Genomic DNA, 13,939 nt, shown 5'->3' with positions numbered 1-13,939 from the left:
TTACTTGGTGTTATCATTTGAATCTTTGTAAACTTGTTTTTGCCTTTAATTGTTGATTTGTGCATTGTCTGTCTACGAACAGACTGTGTACATTTTTACTTGGTCATTATGGTGAAAGTCGTATACGGCTAACTTGAGTCTCCTTATGAGTATTTGGTTATACTTTTGTCAGTATTTATTTTTATTGCACTCATCATAAGACAGGTCTCGAAGTTTATCATCAATGTTTTAATGTTTTTATTCCCCAAATTTTCCAAGTTTTAGTAGCTGAGAAATTAAATGAGGATAATTACTATAATTTAACATAAAAAAATACTAAAACTTCTTCCTTTTTAGACGTAAACATTCAGAATAAAAACAGTACATACAAAACATCAGTTCATACGAAATACACAAACTAATGCTCAACGTACACTGATATAGCGAATGCTTATAAAAGTACGAAATGCCTGTGGTAAAATAATTACTTAGGAGAGCATTCAGATTATTTCTTACCGATGAAGCACTAGATAAAGAAATCCACAGAATAAAACAGTACTAACAACAGATTTCAAATCGACTTGTAGACCAAACATCTAATGAGTGTAGGCAGAAATATAATGTAATAAATACATTAGACAGTGCCCTATTTAATGACACAAAAAGTGCATTACATAAATTAAAAGCATACCAGGTATAGAAGAGACGAACACATAATCAAACATCACGTAGAACAAACTGCATAATGCATCATATTATGGCATTAGTAATATATTACAAGACAATAAGATTAAAAAACAAACAAGCTACTTATTCACAATTCCTGACAGGTATGTAAAAGTCAGAGCAAACTAAGAATGGTCTATTTCATTTGCAAATCTGACTGTGAAAGAGAAAGTTACAAAATTCCTAATTACAACTGTTACACTGGCATTTTAAAACATTTCAAAATAAATAAGACATCATAAAGCAAAGCTAGATAGGGAAACATTAATAGCAATTACTTCCATACCATATAGAATTCCTAAAAGAAACAGACGATTGACTGGAAGCAATAATCATATCGCTACACAACGCTACATTCAGCATACAACATACACACGTCGCGTTTGTAAAAATGAATTATAACACGAAGATACTAGAATGTTATAAACATTTTTTTAGAACATAGGCGCAGAAGTGGCTGTGTGGTAAGAAGCTTGATTCTCACCCATATGGTTCCGGGTTCAGTCTCACTGCGTGGCACCCTCGGCAACTGTCTTGTACTACAGCCTCGGGTCGACCAAAGCCTTGTGAGTGGATTTGGTAGACAAAAACTGAAAGAAGCCCGTCGTATATATATATATATATATAAACTTAGATAAACTTAGAAATGTTTCGACCAAAATTGGTCCAGGCCATGTCTAACTTAATAGCACCACCCTATATATATATATATAGGAATAGAAAAAATTTTTTTACTTTTCGAGCCTACGCTCTTCTTCAGAAAGGTACACAGAAAAAACAAGGAGAGAAACCATGTATGTATATATATATTATATATATATATATATATATTATATATATATATATATATATATATATATATATGTGTGTCTGTGTGTGTGCGTGTTTGTCCCTCATCCCATCGCTTAACAACCGATGTTGGTGTGTTTACGTCCTCGTAACTTAGCGGTTCGGCAAAAGAGCCCGATAGAATAAATACTATGATTACAAAGAACAAGTCGTGGGGTAGCATGGCCGTAGTCAAATGACTGAAACGGGTAAAAGAATTGCCGTGCATTCAGTACGGCACGTTGAAAAAAATGTTTTTATTATACATACATACATACATACATACATATATATATATATATATATATATATATATATATATATATATATATATACCTGTATATATATCTATACTTATACGTATATTCATACACACACGTGTATGAAATATTAAAATCATGCTCTGAAAAACACTTCTAGTTTGTGTTGTGTGTATATGCATGCGGTGTCTTTGTGTGTGTGTCTGAGTGTATGAGTACATATGCGTGCTTGTCTGTGAGTTTGTGTAAATGTGTGTCTGTTCAAGTAAGTGGTGTAAGTTTTTCCATATTTCCATATATTCATTCTATTCATGCTTCAAGAGAATGATAGTTTATGCCTGAGAGCTAAAAATCTAATATTCTATTTATATTGGAAACTGTTTGATGTTTATTTTGCATTCCTTAGTCCTACTGGCTACAACTGACTACAGTTACTATCGAAATATAGCAATATTCAAATGAGTTTTAGCATGAGAAGCATAAACTAACAATCCAGATGAAATATGAATATATTAGAATCACTCCAAGTACCACTCCAAACTTCACAATACACCCAATGCAGATTACAAATCAGCGAGAGGCTTCTGTTCGGTGGCCTATCGTGCAAGAAATACCAGCAAGATTGTCTTTATTTTAAATATTACTATCTGAAAAACGAAGGGCTTATTGAATAATGTTGTTTTGGACGAGCTTTTCTCGTTTAGAATATCTTTGATCAAAGATCAGCTCAATGGCGAAAAGTAAACAAGAACACAGTATACTTCGTAAACCAACGAGAGAAAATTTATTCACTATCTCTCCGCCTATCTTCTCCCTCCCTCCACTCACACACACGCAGACTCTTTCTCTCTTTCTCTCTCTTTCATTCTTTCTTTCTTACCTCCTCTCTCTCTCTATTTATTTTTTGTGTTTGCGAGTGGTTGTGTATAATAATAATAAAAAATAATCTTTTTTATTAAAAGGCTCAAGTCCTGAAATTTTGGGGGAGGGGTAAGTCGATTACATCGACCCCAGTGCGTAACTGGTACTTATTTAACCGGCCCCGGACAAATGAATTTGGTAGAATTCGGTAGAATTTGAACTCAGAACATAGCGGCAGGCTCCGTACCGCTAAGCATATCATTCTTAGCCACCAGTGTAGGCTACAGTAAAATGCTGACCAACGAATTGAAACCAGCAATTCGCACCAAACGTTAAGGTCTATTGTCAAAGCAAGCGTTATTGTTGCACGACAACGCATGCCCATATACAGTTACTCTCACCATTGGAATCTTTGAGAAATTGGGTTTCGAGTCGCTGGAACGCTGCATAGAGTCCAGCTCTCGACTCTTTCGACCATCACCTTTTTGGACTGTCCAGACATACCTTTTGGACTGCCCAGACATACTTTATGAAGCCGACTATTTGCTACAGACGAAGCGGTGCAGAAATGGCAGCGCGGCCTGCCAAAAACCTTCTCCGATAGAATAAACAAGTTCATGGGTCACTGGAAGAAGTGCATATGTCGAAAAATGATGCAATTGTTCAAGCCTTGATTTTGTTTTAACAAATTACAGAAACAAGAATGAATATAATTTTTACTTACCTACGCTTGTATAGCTATATAATGTGCAGCTTATCTGCTTCATCATCCAACCTTCCACAACAGAATTATTTCATATTCTCTTAAAGTTTATAAATTCTTATGACGTCAACAAGGTACAATTCTTGCTTGAAAGAATAAAGGAATGGTTAGTCCAATCGTGTGGAGGCGCGTGGCTTAGTGGTTATGGTGTCAGCATCATGATCGTAAGATTGTGGTTTTGATTCCTGGACCGAGCGACGCGTTGTGTTCTTGAGCACAACACTTCATTTCACGTTGCCCCAGTTCACTCAGCTGGCAAAAATGAGTAGTGCTGCGATGGACTGGCGTCCCGCCCAGCTGTGGAAAACATACGCCATAGAAACCGGAAAATCAGGCTCATGAGTTTGACTAGGCTTTAAAAAGGGCGCATTTATTATTTCTTTTAGTCCAATCGTAGAATGACTCTTATATATATACTAGAAATGTGAGTTCGAATCCTATGGGCAGATTTTGACTTTTTCTGTTCAAAAGAGGGGTTTTAACAAAATATTTACACACTATTTTTTACTGCTTATCTGCTTCAAGATCCAACATTCCCCCAAAATAATTATTTCTTGTTTTTCTTTTGAAGTCTATATATTCTTATGATGACAACAATATATATCTATATTGTAAGATGAAAATTTCGAATGTTAGAAAAACCCCTGCTTTTTCGAATAGTAACAAGTGGCTCTATCTGATACCTTTATCTGTTTAATCGTTTGTAGAACAAATTGCTCTCTGAGATGTGAAGATAGAAGTAATAGATGTAGGAAATGATATAAGCAAATATATGACTATTTGGTTGCAAAAATAAAAACGAAACGAGAAATACATATTTGGTAAGATGGTTGTTTTCTTACAAAGGATATACCATTACAAGAAGCAAAACAGAACTGCTACAGAAGAAAACATACTGGAAATGGTTAAATATGGGTGTTAAGAAAGAGATTATATTAATGTGAAATAATAGTTGCTTGATATTTTAAATATTTTCTATGATTTTGGGGAAAGTACATTGGAGAAAATGTAAAGTTAGTACAAAAAGCATATATAATATATATTATATTTAAAAAAAGGTAAAGACCGCCTTCGGTCATGAATGACCATAGGATTGCTCCTAGAGAGTTCCTCTCTTAGGCACAAGTCCGGACAAGATTGTTTATGGAAGAGCAGTAGTTGCCCATGCCTACCAGCCTCCTCTTTCCACGCCACTGATGCTATCGGAGGGAAAAAGCAAAGCCAATATAGATTGGCATCAGTGATGTCGCAACTCATTTGTACAGATGAGTGAACTGAAGCAACGTGAAATAAAGTGTCTTGCTCAAGAACACAACACAGCTGCCTGGTACGGGAATCGAACTCATTACCTCATGATTGTTTGCCCGACGACCTAACTACTGAGCAATCCGTCTTTTATGTATTATACATTATAAATATAATATAATATACTTTTCTACTCTAGGCAAAAGGCCCAATTTTTTTTGGGAGGGGGCCAGTCGATTAGTTCGAACGAAACTGGTACTTATTTTATCGACTCCAAAAGGATGAAAGGTAAAGTCGACCTCGGCGGAATTTGAACTCAGAACGTAGCGGCAGACGAAATACCTGTTTCTTTTCTATCCACAAGGGGCTAAACACAGAGGGAACAAACAGACGAACGGATTAAGTCGATTACATCGACCCCAGTGCGTAACTGGTACTTATTTAATGGACCAACCGGCAGCCGATGTAGGGGTAGATCAGTGATTCCCAAACGTTTTCGGGCTGCCGCCCACTTGACACTCGAGCCACATTCCTAGCGCAACCATCTTCATCCAGCACCACAAACGTAGACCACTTTCTGCAGCAAATTCAAAACAACAGTATTTCACAAATAAAACTTCACATAATTAATCCATTATTTTTAGAGGGTGTGGTGAGGGGGTTTACATCTATCACCACCTCTTTTGGTCACTCTATTATTGCCCCACTGTTCTTCAACGCCCCTCTTGATCTTTCCACCGCTCACAGAAGGGCAGTACCGCCCACTTTAAGAACCCCTGGGTAGATGAAGAACGTGATGGCTGTATAATATCCATAGTCTCGGTCCCGCTTAGGAGTCTAGCCGGAAAGTATAGTGACTATTGCTTCTGATAGGACCCTTCGGAAGAGGTGCCTGAGGTCTCTACCACCACGATCCTTCCAGGAATAGTGGGCAGCGTAGTTGGATGGTTAAATGGAATGTTTTCAAAAATTTGATTAACTATTTGAAGGAAGTATATATTTTTATTAAACGGTGCAAAACTAAATAGAACCAATTTTTATATAAAAGTACATATGAAACGAAAAGTAAAAACGGATATTGAAATTGTAGACATAATCTAACCATTTGTGGTTGCTATTTATACTTAAGTGACTACAGTGGTAAACGATAGTTAGGTAGTATTTGTGTGATAGCGACGAATGAATGTTAATAGGAGTTGTGTGTGAATGGGATATCGAATTGAAATGAGACAGAATGATTTCAGAGTTATAAACGTAAGTCAAATATTATCTGATAAATTCAGAATAAATAACCTAAAATTATAAAGAATAAGAGTGGCGTATGAAATATGGTTGCATTTTAAATTAACGTTCGTATACCAGAGAGGAATGTGTTGAAAATTGGTAATAACTAGGTAGTATGGTATCTTATATGAAATAAATTGATAACTATTAAAGAATTATAATAGAAAATATTGGAATGGATAATTATATATGTTCACATAAATAGACATATGAAGTAAATAGATTAAAATTGAAAACAAATATTAAAATATAAATGATGGAGTTTGTAAAAAAATAATACTCGAAAATATCTGAACTATGTATTAAAAAATACAAGAATATATAAAAATAGATAAATATACTTCATAATTATGAAATATATAGATATGCCAGGATATTCTCTTATATAACTACACAAACACACATATGTATGTATGTATGTATGTATGTATGTATGTATGTATGTATGTATGTATGTATGTATGTATCTATCTATCTATCTATCATCTATCGATCGATATATATATATATATGTGTGTATATATGTGCGTATGTGTGTGTATATATATGATTTGTATATGTGGAGGGGTGTACCTTAGTGTTAGTGTTGCACTCATGATCGTAAGATTGTGGTTTCGATTCCTAGACCGGACGAATACGCTGTGCTCTTGAGCAAAACACTTCATATTACGTTACTCCAGCTCATTCAGTTAGCAAAAATGAGTAAAAATGTGATAGACTGGCGTTCCTGCCCAGTGTCTATCTGTGTGCATGTGTGCGTGTATGTGTGCATGTGTGTGTGTGTGTGTGTGTGTGTTGTGTGTGTGTGTGTGTGTGTGTGTGTGTGTGTGTGTGCGTATGTGGAGTGGCGGAATATATACGCCACAGAATACCTGGCAGCAACTTTGCTCCCCACCACCGCTTGACAACCGGTGTTGGTGTGTTTACGTCCCCGTAAACTAGCAGTTTGGCAAAAGAGGCCGATACAATAAGTACCACGCTTAAGAAAAAATAAGTACTGAGCTTGATTCATTCATCTGAAAATTCTTCAAGACGGTACCCCAGTATAGCCGCAGTCTAATGACTGAAACAAGTAAAAGATAAAAGGTATATACAAACATGCGCGCGCACACACACACACTTTCTCTCTCTCCCCCTTACACACACATATGTATCTGTCTATCTACTTGAACTATAGAAGTATAAATCCAATAATTTAGATGTTAACGTAGAAATGTTATGAAGAACTATACTAAATTTACACGGGGTGAAGGATAAGTGTGACAGTTATATGAGTTATACACTTATTTACTGTGTTTGATATTTAACTGTTAGGGTAGATCAAAGATTTACAAAGTTGTAACGATTTAAACGTTCTAGGGACGAGAATAAACACATCCAGAAAATCGAAAAGTATATTTCAAAGATTTTAATTTTACAAAGTTGACAGATTTTTTTTATTACCAATATAAAACCGAAATCATTAAAGAATTGTTATTTACGGTTCAACTATAATATATTTTCTGTTCTTTGACTTTGCCTTCAGCATCTCTAAATTTATAAGGTTTCTTTCAATGACTTCTAATCTCTATTCAACGTTGTATATCGTATATTTGTAACACAACACATCCTATATTTTCATTGGACTATTTTGGAAACGTGCTTCCTTTCTTTCTAAATAAGGAAATTTGTTCAATATACTTGTAATTTCTCTCGAGTTTTCTAACCTAGATCAGCAATCTCAGATTATATATATTCTTTTATTTAAAAATCGTATATCTCTGCCTTATTTCCCTTTTTATATTCCTTACATATCTGCTAGATCAATCCATTAATAACTATTTTACGAGTATTTTATTTTAACAAATCTCAAGATGAAACGTTCGTTTAGTTTACTCAGTAATCAATGTTTTTCAGCATACTAACTAATATATATTTACACGCACATATGTATATAATTTAAACTTCTATATATGTCTGTCTGTCTCTCTTTCATACATACATATATATACATACATACATACATACATACATACATACATACATCATACATACATACATACATACATATATATATATATATATATATATATATATATATATATATATACATATACATACAGGGGGGAAGTAAGAAGAAAAATAAACCAAAATGCACATTGGAAATATATATACAATTATATATACAATTAGATGAACTGAGGTAGGAATAAAAGTAATAAAAGTCATTATTGTGAATTGTTAAAGAGAGTTAAAAGCATACCGGTTTCCTAAATTTATTAATCATTGCTCTGAATGCACATCGATTAATGAACAGTGTCAGGTCTATTAGCCCCTGAGTAAAAAGATTATGTGTAAGGGAGGTAAGTAGTTCTGGATTTGGTACTGTTAGGGTAGATATAGATCTATAATTTGAATGGTGTATGGGATGTATGGGGGTTAGTGGTATTAAAAGGTTAGTAGTGTTCTGTATTATGTTATGTGTTCACATTGAGTTGGGGAAGATATCTTTTGATATAAGTTGCCTCTTTATTCATTCTTTATTGTGCTGAGGTGTTCTGTGAACATTGATAGAAGGGGACACTTAGGAAATTAGGATTAAGATTCCTAGCATACCTTTCTATGTGTTCACTAACCTGTATCTGTCTGTATTGTGGGTGGCGGATTTGTTGTTTGTGGAGAGTTGTTCTTCGACCGGGTGATATTCCTGTTTGGCCAATATAATTATTATCACACCTTAAGCATGTAATGATTTTTTACTCCAGACACAGATGTCTTTGCGTCTGTAGGAATCACTTCGATTAGATCAATAATTCTGAAAAACCAAATGAGATGGTCGGGCCATATTGTTTGAACGGCGGAAGAACGCACACTCAAACGACTATTTTATGGTGAGCTGGCAGAGGGGAAACGCAATCGGTGTAAACTTAAAAAAGGTTTAAGGGCGACATAAGGACTACCATGAAGTCACTTTGAATGGATCCAAATGCCATAGAAACCATTGCTTCGGATCGAGTTGGATGGCGAATAAAAATGTGGAGTGGAGTGAAAGCTTTTGGGGAGGCCAAGATAACACATGCAAGACTCAAGAGAAACTTACAGAAGTATGTTGCGATCGAGAAGGTGAATCTCAGCGACCTTTTTGTGTGCACAGTTTGTGACAGACCATGCCTTTCTTTTGCTCGGCTCAAATCTTATTTGTGGACTCAGGAAAAACGAACCTACACCAACTACTCTGCTTATATATCTGTGCAAACCTTTCAATGCTGTGTATGTTATAAGGTCTGCAAATATAACAGAGGCCTCAAAAATACATTTTAAGATCCATAAAGCTCAGAACTTAACTGTAGCTCTTGGTGGTCCAAAACAGATACGCAATCAATATGGGTGTTTTTTCAATACAGTGTCAGGTTTAAAAAGCCACATCAGACGCCATGATGGATCTAAGGGTTAAGTACAAGCGGCGATCAGACTGCATAAGGAGTCGACAACCATCATATATATATATATATATATATATATATATATATATATATATATATATATATATATAATATATATATATATACACATATAACGTTAATCCAAACATAAAAACACAAAGAGAAAACACAACGCGAGGACGTGGAACAAGTATAGTATTATTGGAGGCTCAGGAAAGAAGGGGTTTAACGTTTCGAGCGGAGCTCTTCGTCAGAAACATAGGAAAAGGAAAGATCCAAAGGGAAGACGGAGGAAAAAATCGCCAACGGCACACACGCGGTCACATTTAGAATGTGTATGTATATATACATATATGTATATGTATATACATATACATCTGTATGTATATATATATGTATGTACACACACATATATACATATATACATATACATACATATGTATATACATGTACACACACATTCACACACATATGGTTAGCTTGTTGATAAGTTCAGCAACAACCTCTTAGTTCTTTTGAGAATTGTGAATTTACAAAAGTGTTGTCCATCATACTACAAGTAACTTTTGAAGTACACTTTTGTCACCATCGGCAATATCAGTATATATGGCATGCTTAAAATAATTATACATAATTTAACATTTACAAAATTACAAAATTTTATCATTTTGTGATTACAAAATGACGATGCGAATACTAATTTTCGAAAGAGAAGTATTTACTATCTTAAATAAATTAAATAAAACAAATTTCTTGTTTTTATATTTGTAATAAATATGTTGTTATTTTTCTACATCTTGTCAATTTAATCACATAATTGCAACCTACTCTATCGAAAAGCTAGCTTTTGTAAAAATTTCGTTAAAAAAGTGCACTTTTCAGAAAGTTATGAGAATCAAAACTGGTGGTGAGACATCAGACTGGACCTATACCTCTCCCTCGCTCTACATACATGCCTGCATACACATATACATAATATATATATATATATATATATATATATATATATATATATATATATATATATATATATAAGATGCGTACATAAATATACATACACATACACACACACACGCACACATACAAGATACATATAAAAGCGATTTGTAAATTGACAGCTCATTTCAAAATGTAAACAAAAACATTATTGAAAATTTGCGAAAACGAAATTCGGAATAAATTACCAAATAGTAATTATTTTTATGTCTTTTTCTCTTTTTATAACAAGTGCTTTATTTCTACGATGTTATCTTTGTATGCTGTTATTTGCTCTTTCCTCCTCTTCTCCCTCCTCCTCTTCCTCCTCTACCTCCTCCACCACGTCATCCTTCTCCTTCTCTTCTTCCTCTCCTCTACCTCCTCTTCTTCTTCCTTCTCTTCCTATTCCCCTTCTCCTTCTTTTTCTTTTTCTTCTTCTCCTGCCTCCTCCTCATCCCCGCTTACTCCTCTACCTCCTCTTCCGTCTCCTGTCTCCGCTCTCATCCTTCTCGCCTCCTCCTCTAGCCTCGCCCCGTCTTCCTCCCCTTCCCCTCCACCCCTTCTCCTACACCGTCTTTATAGTTCTTTCTCACAGTGTGTGAGTGTATGTAGCTTTCCTTTACTCACTGCCTGCCATCAAACCTAGTATGTGTACTCATCCTGCACCTTTTATGTTAACTCTCTCTTTTATTCTCTCACCTCTATTACTGTTTTGCTCTCTCTCGGTACTATGTAAAGCGTGACTAGAGAAATCAATCAATCAGCCAGCCATCAAACATTTATATCAGCTATTATTTAATACAGATTTTATAAAATGTAAATTCTATGGTTTCTGACAGTAACTCAAGTTTCATGCACAATAGAAAAGACAGTTCTATATTTAAGAGTTGAGGAATTATGTGCATTATTTACCTTATTTACATTATTTACATTCGACGGATATTTGTCCTCATCTTGTTAGTTGTTAACACAACGTTTCGGCTGATATACCCTCCAGCCTTCTTCAGGTGTCTTGGGGAAATTTCGAAATACTAAGGTATTTTTCGATGTTATTATTATTATTGTTATTATTGAGTGAGAGAGCAGTGCATACCATCAAAGTGACACTGGGGTAAAATATACGAAGCCCAGCATACCCATCATGACTACCTGTCTGATAAGGGTGTACCAGGCACATGCATCACAACCATATGGGCACGACATGATTTCATATCAAGATAAACAGCACATGACCTTGCAGGTGGGGCCCAGTTAGAATTTTCTTCAGGTCGAGTAGCCCATCCTGCTCAAAAGGTCCCTGAAACAGGGTTGTTTAAGGATGTTGAACGAAACACTCATATTTCTAAGTGTGAATTATTCAAACCCCAAAGAATTCCTCTCAACACATGGCTATGATGCTCCCCCACTACTTCTACTCGTGATCAGAGATGCACATATCGTCAGCCACTAAGGGACATACTCAACTGGTTAAGGTCAAACAACTGACAAGCAAATCTGTGGTATTGAGCAGAATATTTGCTGTAGCCCATCTTTTGTACCAAGATAAAACAATGTACACGATAACACTTCCAATCAGTTAAGATCAGAAGCCATGGGAGCCACTGCCTGGTACTGCATCAGGGCATTTATTATTATTATTATTATATTATTATTATTATTATTATTATTATCATCATCATCATCATCACCATCATCATAATTATTATTATTGTTCAGGTCACTGCTTGGATTCGAACTCGGAATCTTGGGGTTAAGAGCGCGGGCTACTAATCCCAAGATTCCGAGTTCGATTCCAAGCAGTGACCTGAACAACAACAACAACAACAACAACAAGAACAAGAACATCATCGAAAAATACCTTAGGAATGAGAACCCAGGTTCGGAATTTCCCCAAGACACCTGAAGAAGGCTGGAGGGTATATCAACCGAAACGTTGTGATAACAATAAGCAAGATGAGGACAACTATCTGTTGAATGTAAATAATGTAAATAATGCACAAAAGAAGATATTTGACCTTGTTTGGGTTAAACCAGTGTTTCTTTACCTCCTTTGAGCATTCAGATTTCTCTGTCAAATCTAATGCTAATTTATTCACATTGATTTCAATTTGTCAAGCATTATCTTGCAGCTTTGAAATTTCAATGATGTTATTGCTTATTTTTAGAATAATATTACAGGGTAAATATGAGAGCCTAGGTCTGGTTAGTTTGAAGATAAAACAGCTAGGTTATTTTGGCTGGATACGACCGGTGTATGTTCTGAAGGCTTAAACATCAATCTGATTTAAAGCACACTATAAAGTGACTGGCGTAATGCATGAGAAATCATGGATTAAATGTAAATATATTTCGGTAGCGGTTGTAACACAAATTTACATAAACTTAAGTTAGTTCCTTTGGATTGTCAATAAATATTATAGCTGAAAAATTGCTGAAGTCTACTTCTTATCCACGAGTATAGGATTTGGAAAATTTATAAAACTGCATTTAGAGTGAGTAGAATGTGTGGTTTTTGGATTATGTAAATGATTTTATTAAAATGTTCCAGGTGTAGTGATGTCATTCTATAGACATTCCAAACAACATTACTCCTGGAACTTTTAACAAAATATTGCGTGAGTACGTGATTGTATGAGTGATGAAATTAGGGAGAGATTGTAGAATTCTTGACTTTTCCATTCCTGTCTGCTGATCTGCAAGACACTGTAGAAGGATAGGGTCTGTTCCTGCTGACTAAACACAACTGGGTAAAAGAATATCCATTTACAAGATTGTCAAAGGCAGAATAGATAAAACATTCTTTCTCCATTATGTTATATTATCAGTGAGCTGTACAATATGCCATTGTATATTCCTGCAAGAATATGTAAGCTTTTCTTTATTTGATGTTATAGCAGTTTACACCAGATTCTAGAAAGCGGAACGGAATCAATTCTGCGAAATAGTAACCTAATAAGAGTTATAACTCTACTTCATGAAATATTAAATTATATTAGAGCTTTAGACATAGATAGATAAATAGATAGATACACCCGCACACATATACACACACATACACACAGAGGTATACATATATATGTATATACTACAAGACTTGCATATTTATTCTTAATACGTATTAGCAGATTCGAACGCGGATATGCAAATCGGTGGTGTATTCGTCAGAGGAGAACAGTTCCTTTATGACGAATATGTGTTTATAGAACACTGTATTCATAAGTATAAAGGATTCTGGGACACCGTTGTTTCGATATGCGTCTTATCAGTCAGAAGGCGCGTTGCTAACTTTTTAGGGTATTCGACTCACGGCCATAAGGTCCTGAGTTCGATTTCCGGCGGCGTGTTGTGCTTTTGAGTAAGACACTTTATTTCACGCTGCTCCAGTCAACTCAGCTGGCGAAAATGGGTTGTACCTGTATTTCAGAGGGCCAACCTTGTCACATTCTTGACACGCTGAAAAGTAGGTTAAGGTTACCCGTGTCTGTGGAGTGCTAAGTAACTTGCAAGTTAATTTCACCAGCAGGCTTGGACGTCGTAACTGACGGAGTGCGATTTGTCAGTCAGACGCCCCCATATATATATTATATAAAACA

General features: G+C 35.3%; 1 protein-coding gene across 1 annotated transcript in view; it reads right to left on the bottom strand.

Annotated features, from left to right (window-relative positions):
• The window catches only part of LOC115215438 (tryptophan 5-hydroxylase 1), a 125,230-nt gene extending 122,052 nt beyond the window's left edge, over positions 1-3,178 (bottom strand). The window contains exon 1 of the mRNA XM_036505674.1: positions 3,056-3,178. Within this exon, the coding sequence (XP_036361567.1) occupies positions 3,056-3,178 (123 nt within the window). The remainder of the gene's footprint in view (positions 1-3,055) is intronic.
• Between the last annotated feature and the right edge of the window lie 10,761 nt (positions 3,179-13,939).

Source organism: Octopus sinensis, linkage group LG9 (assembly GCF_006345805.1).
Source record: "Octopus sinensis linkage group LG9, ASM634580v1, whole genome shotgun sequence".
In the NCBI taxonomy this organism is placed as follows: Eukaryota; Metazoa; Mollusca; class Cephalopoda; order Octopoda; family Octopodidae; genus Octopus; species Octopus sinensis.
The sequence above is the reverse complement of the archived record's forward strand: the minus strand, read 5'-3'. Positions and strand labels throughout refer to the sequence as shown.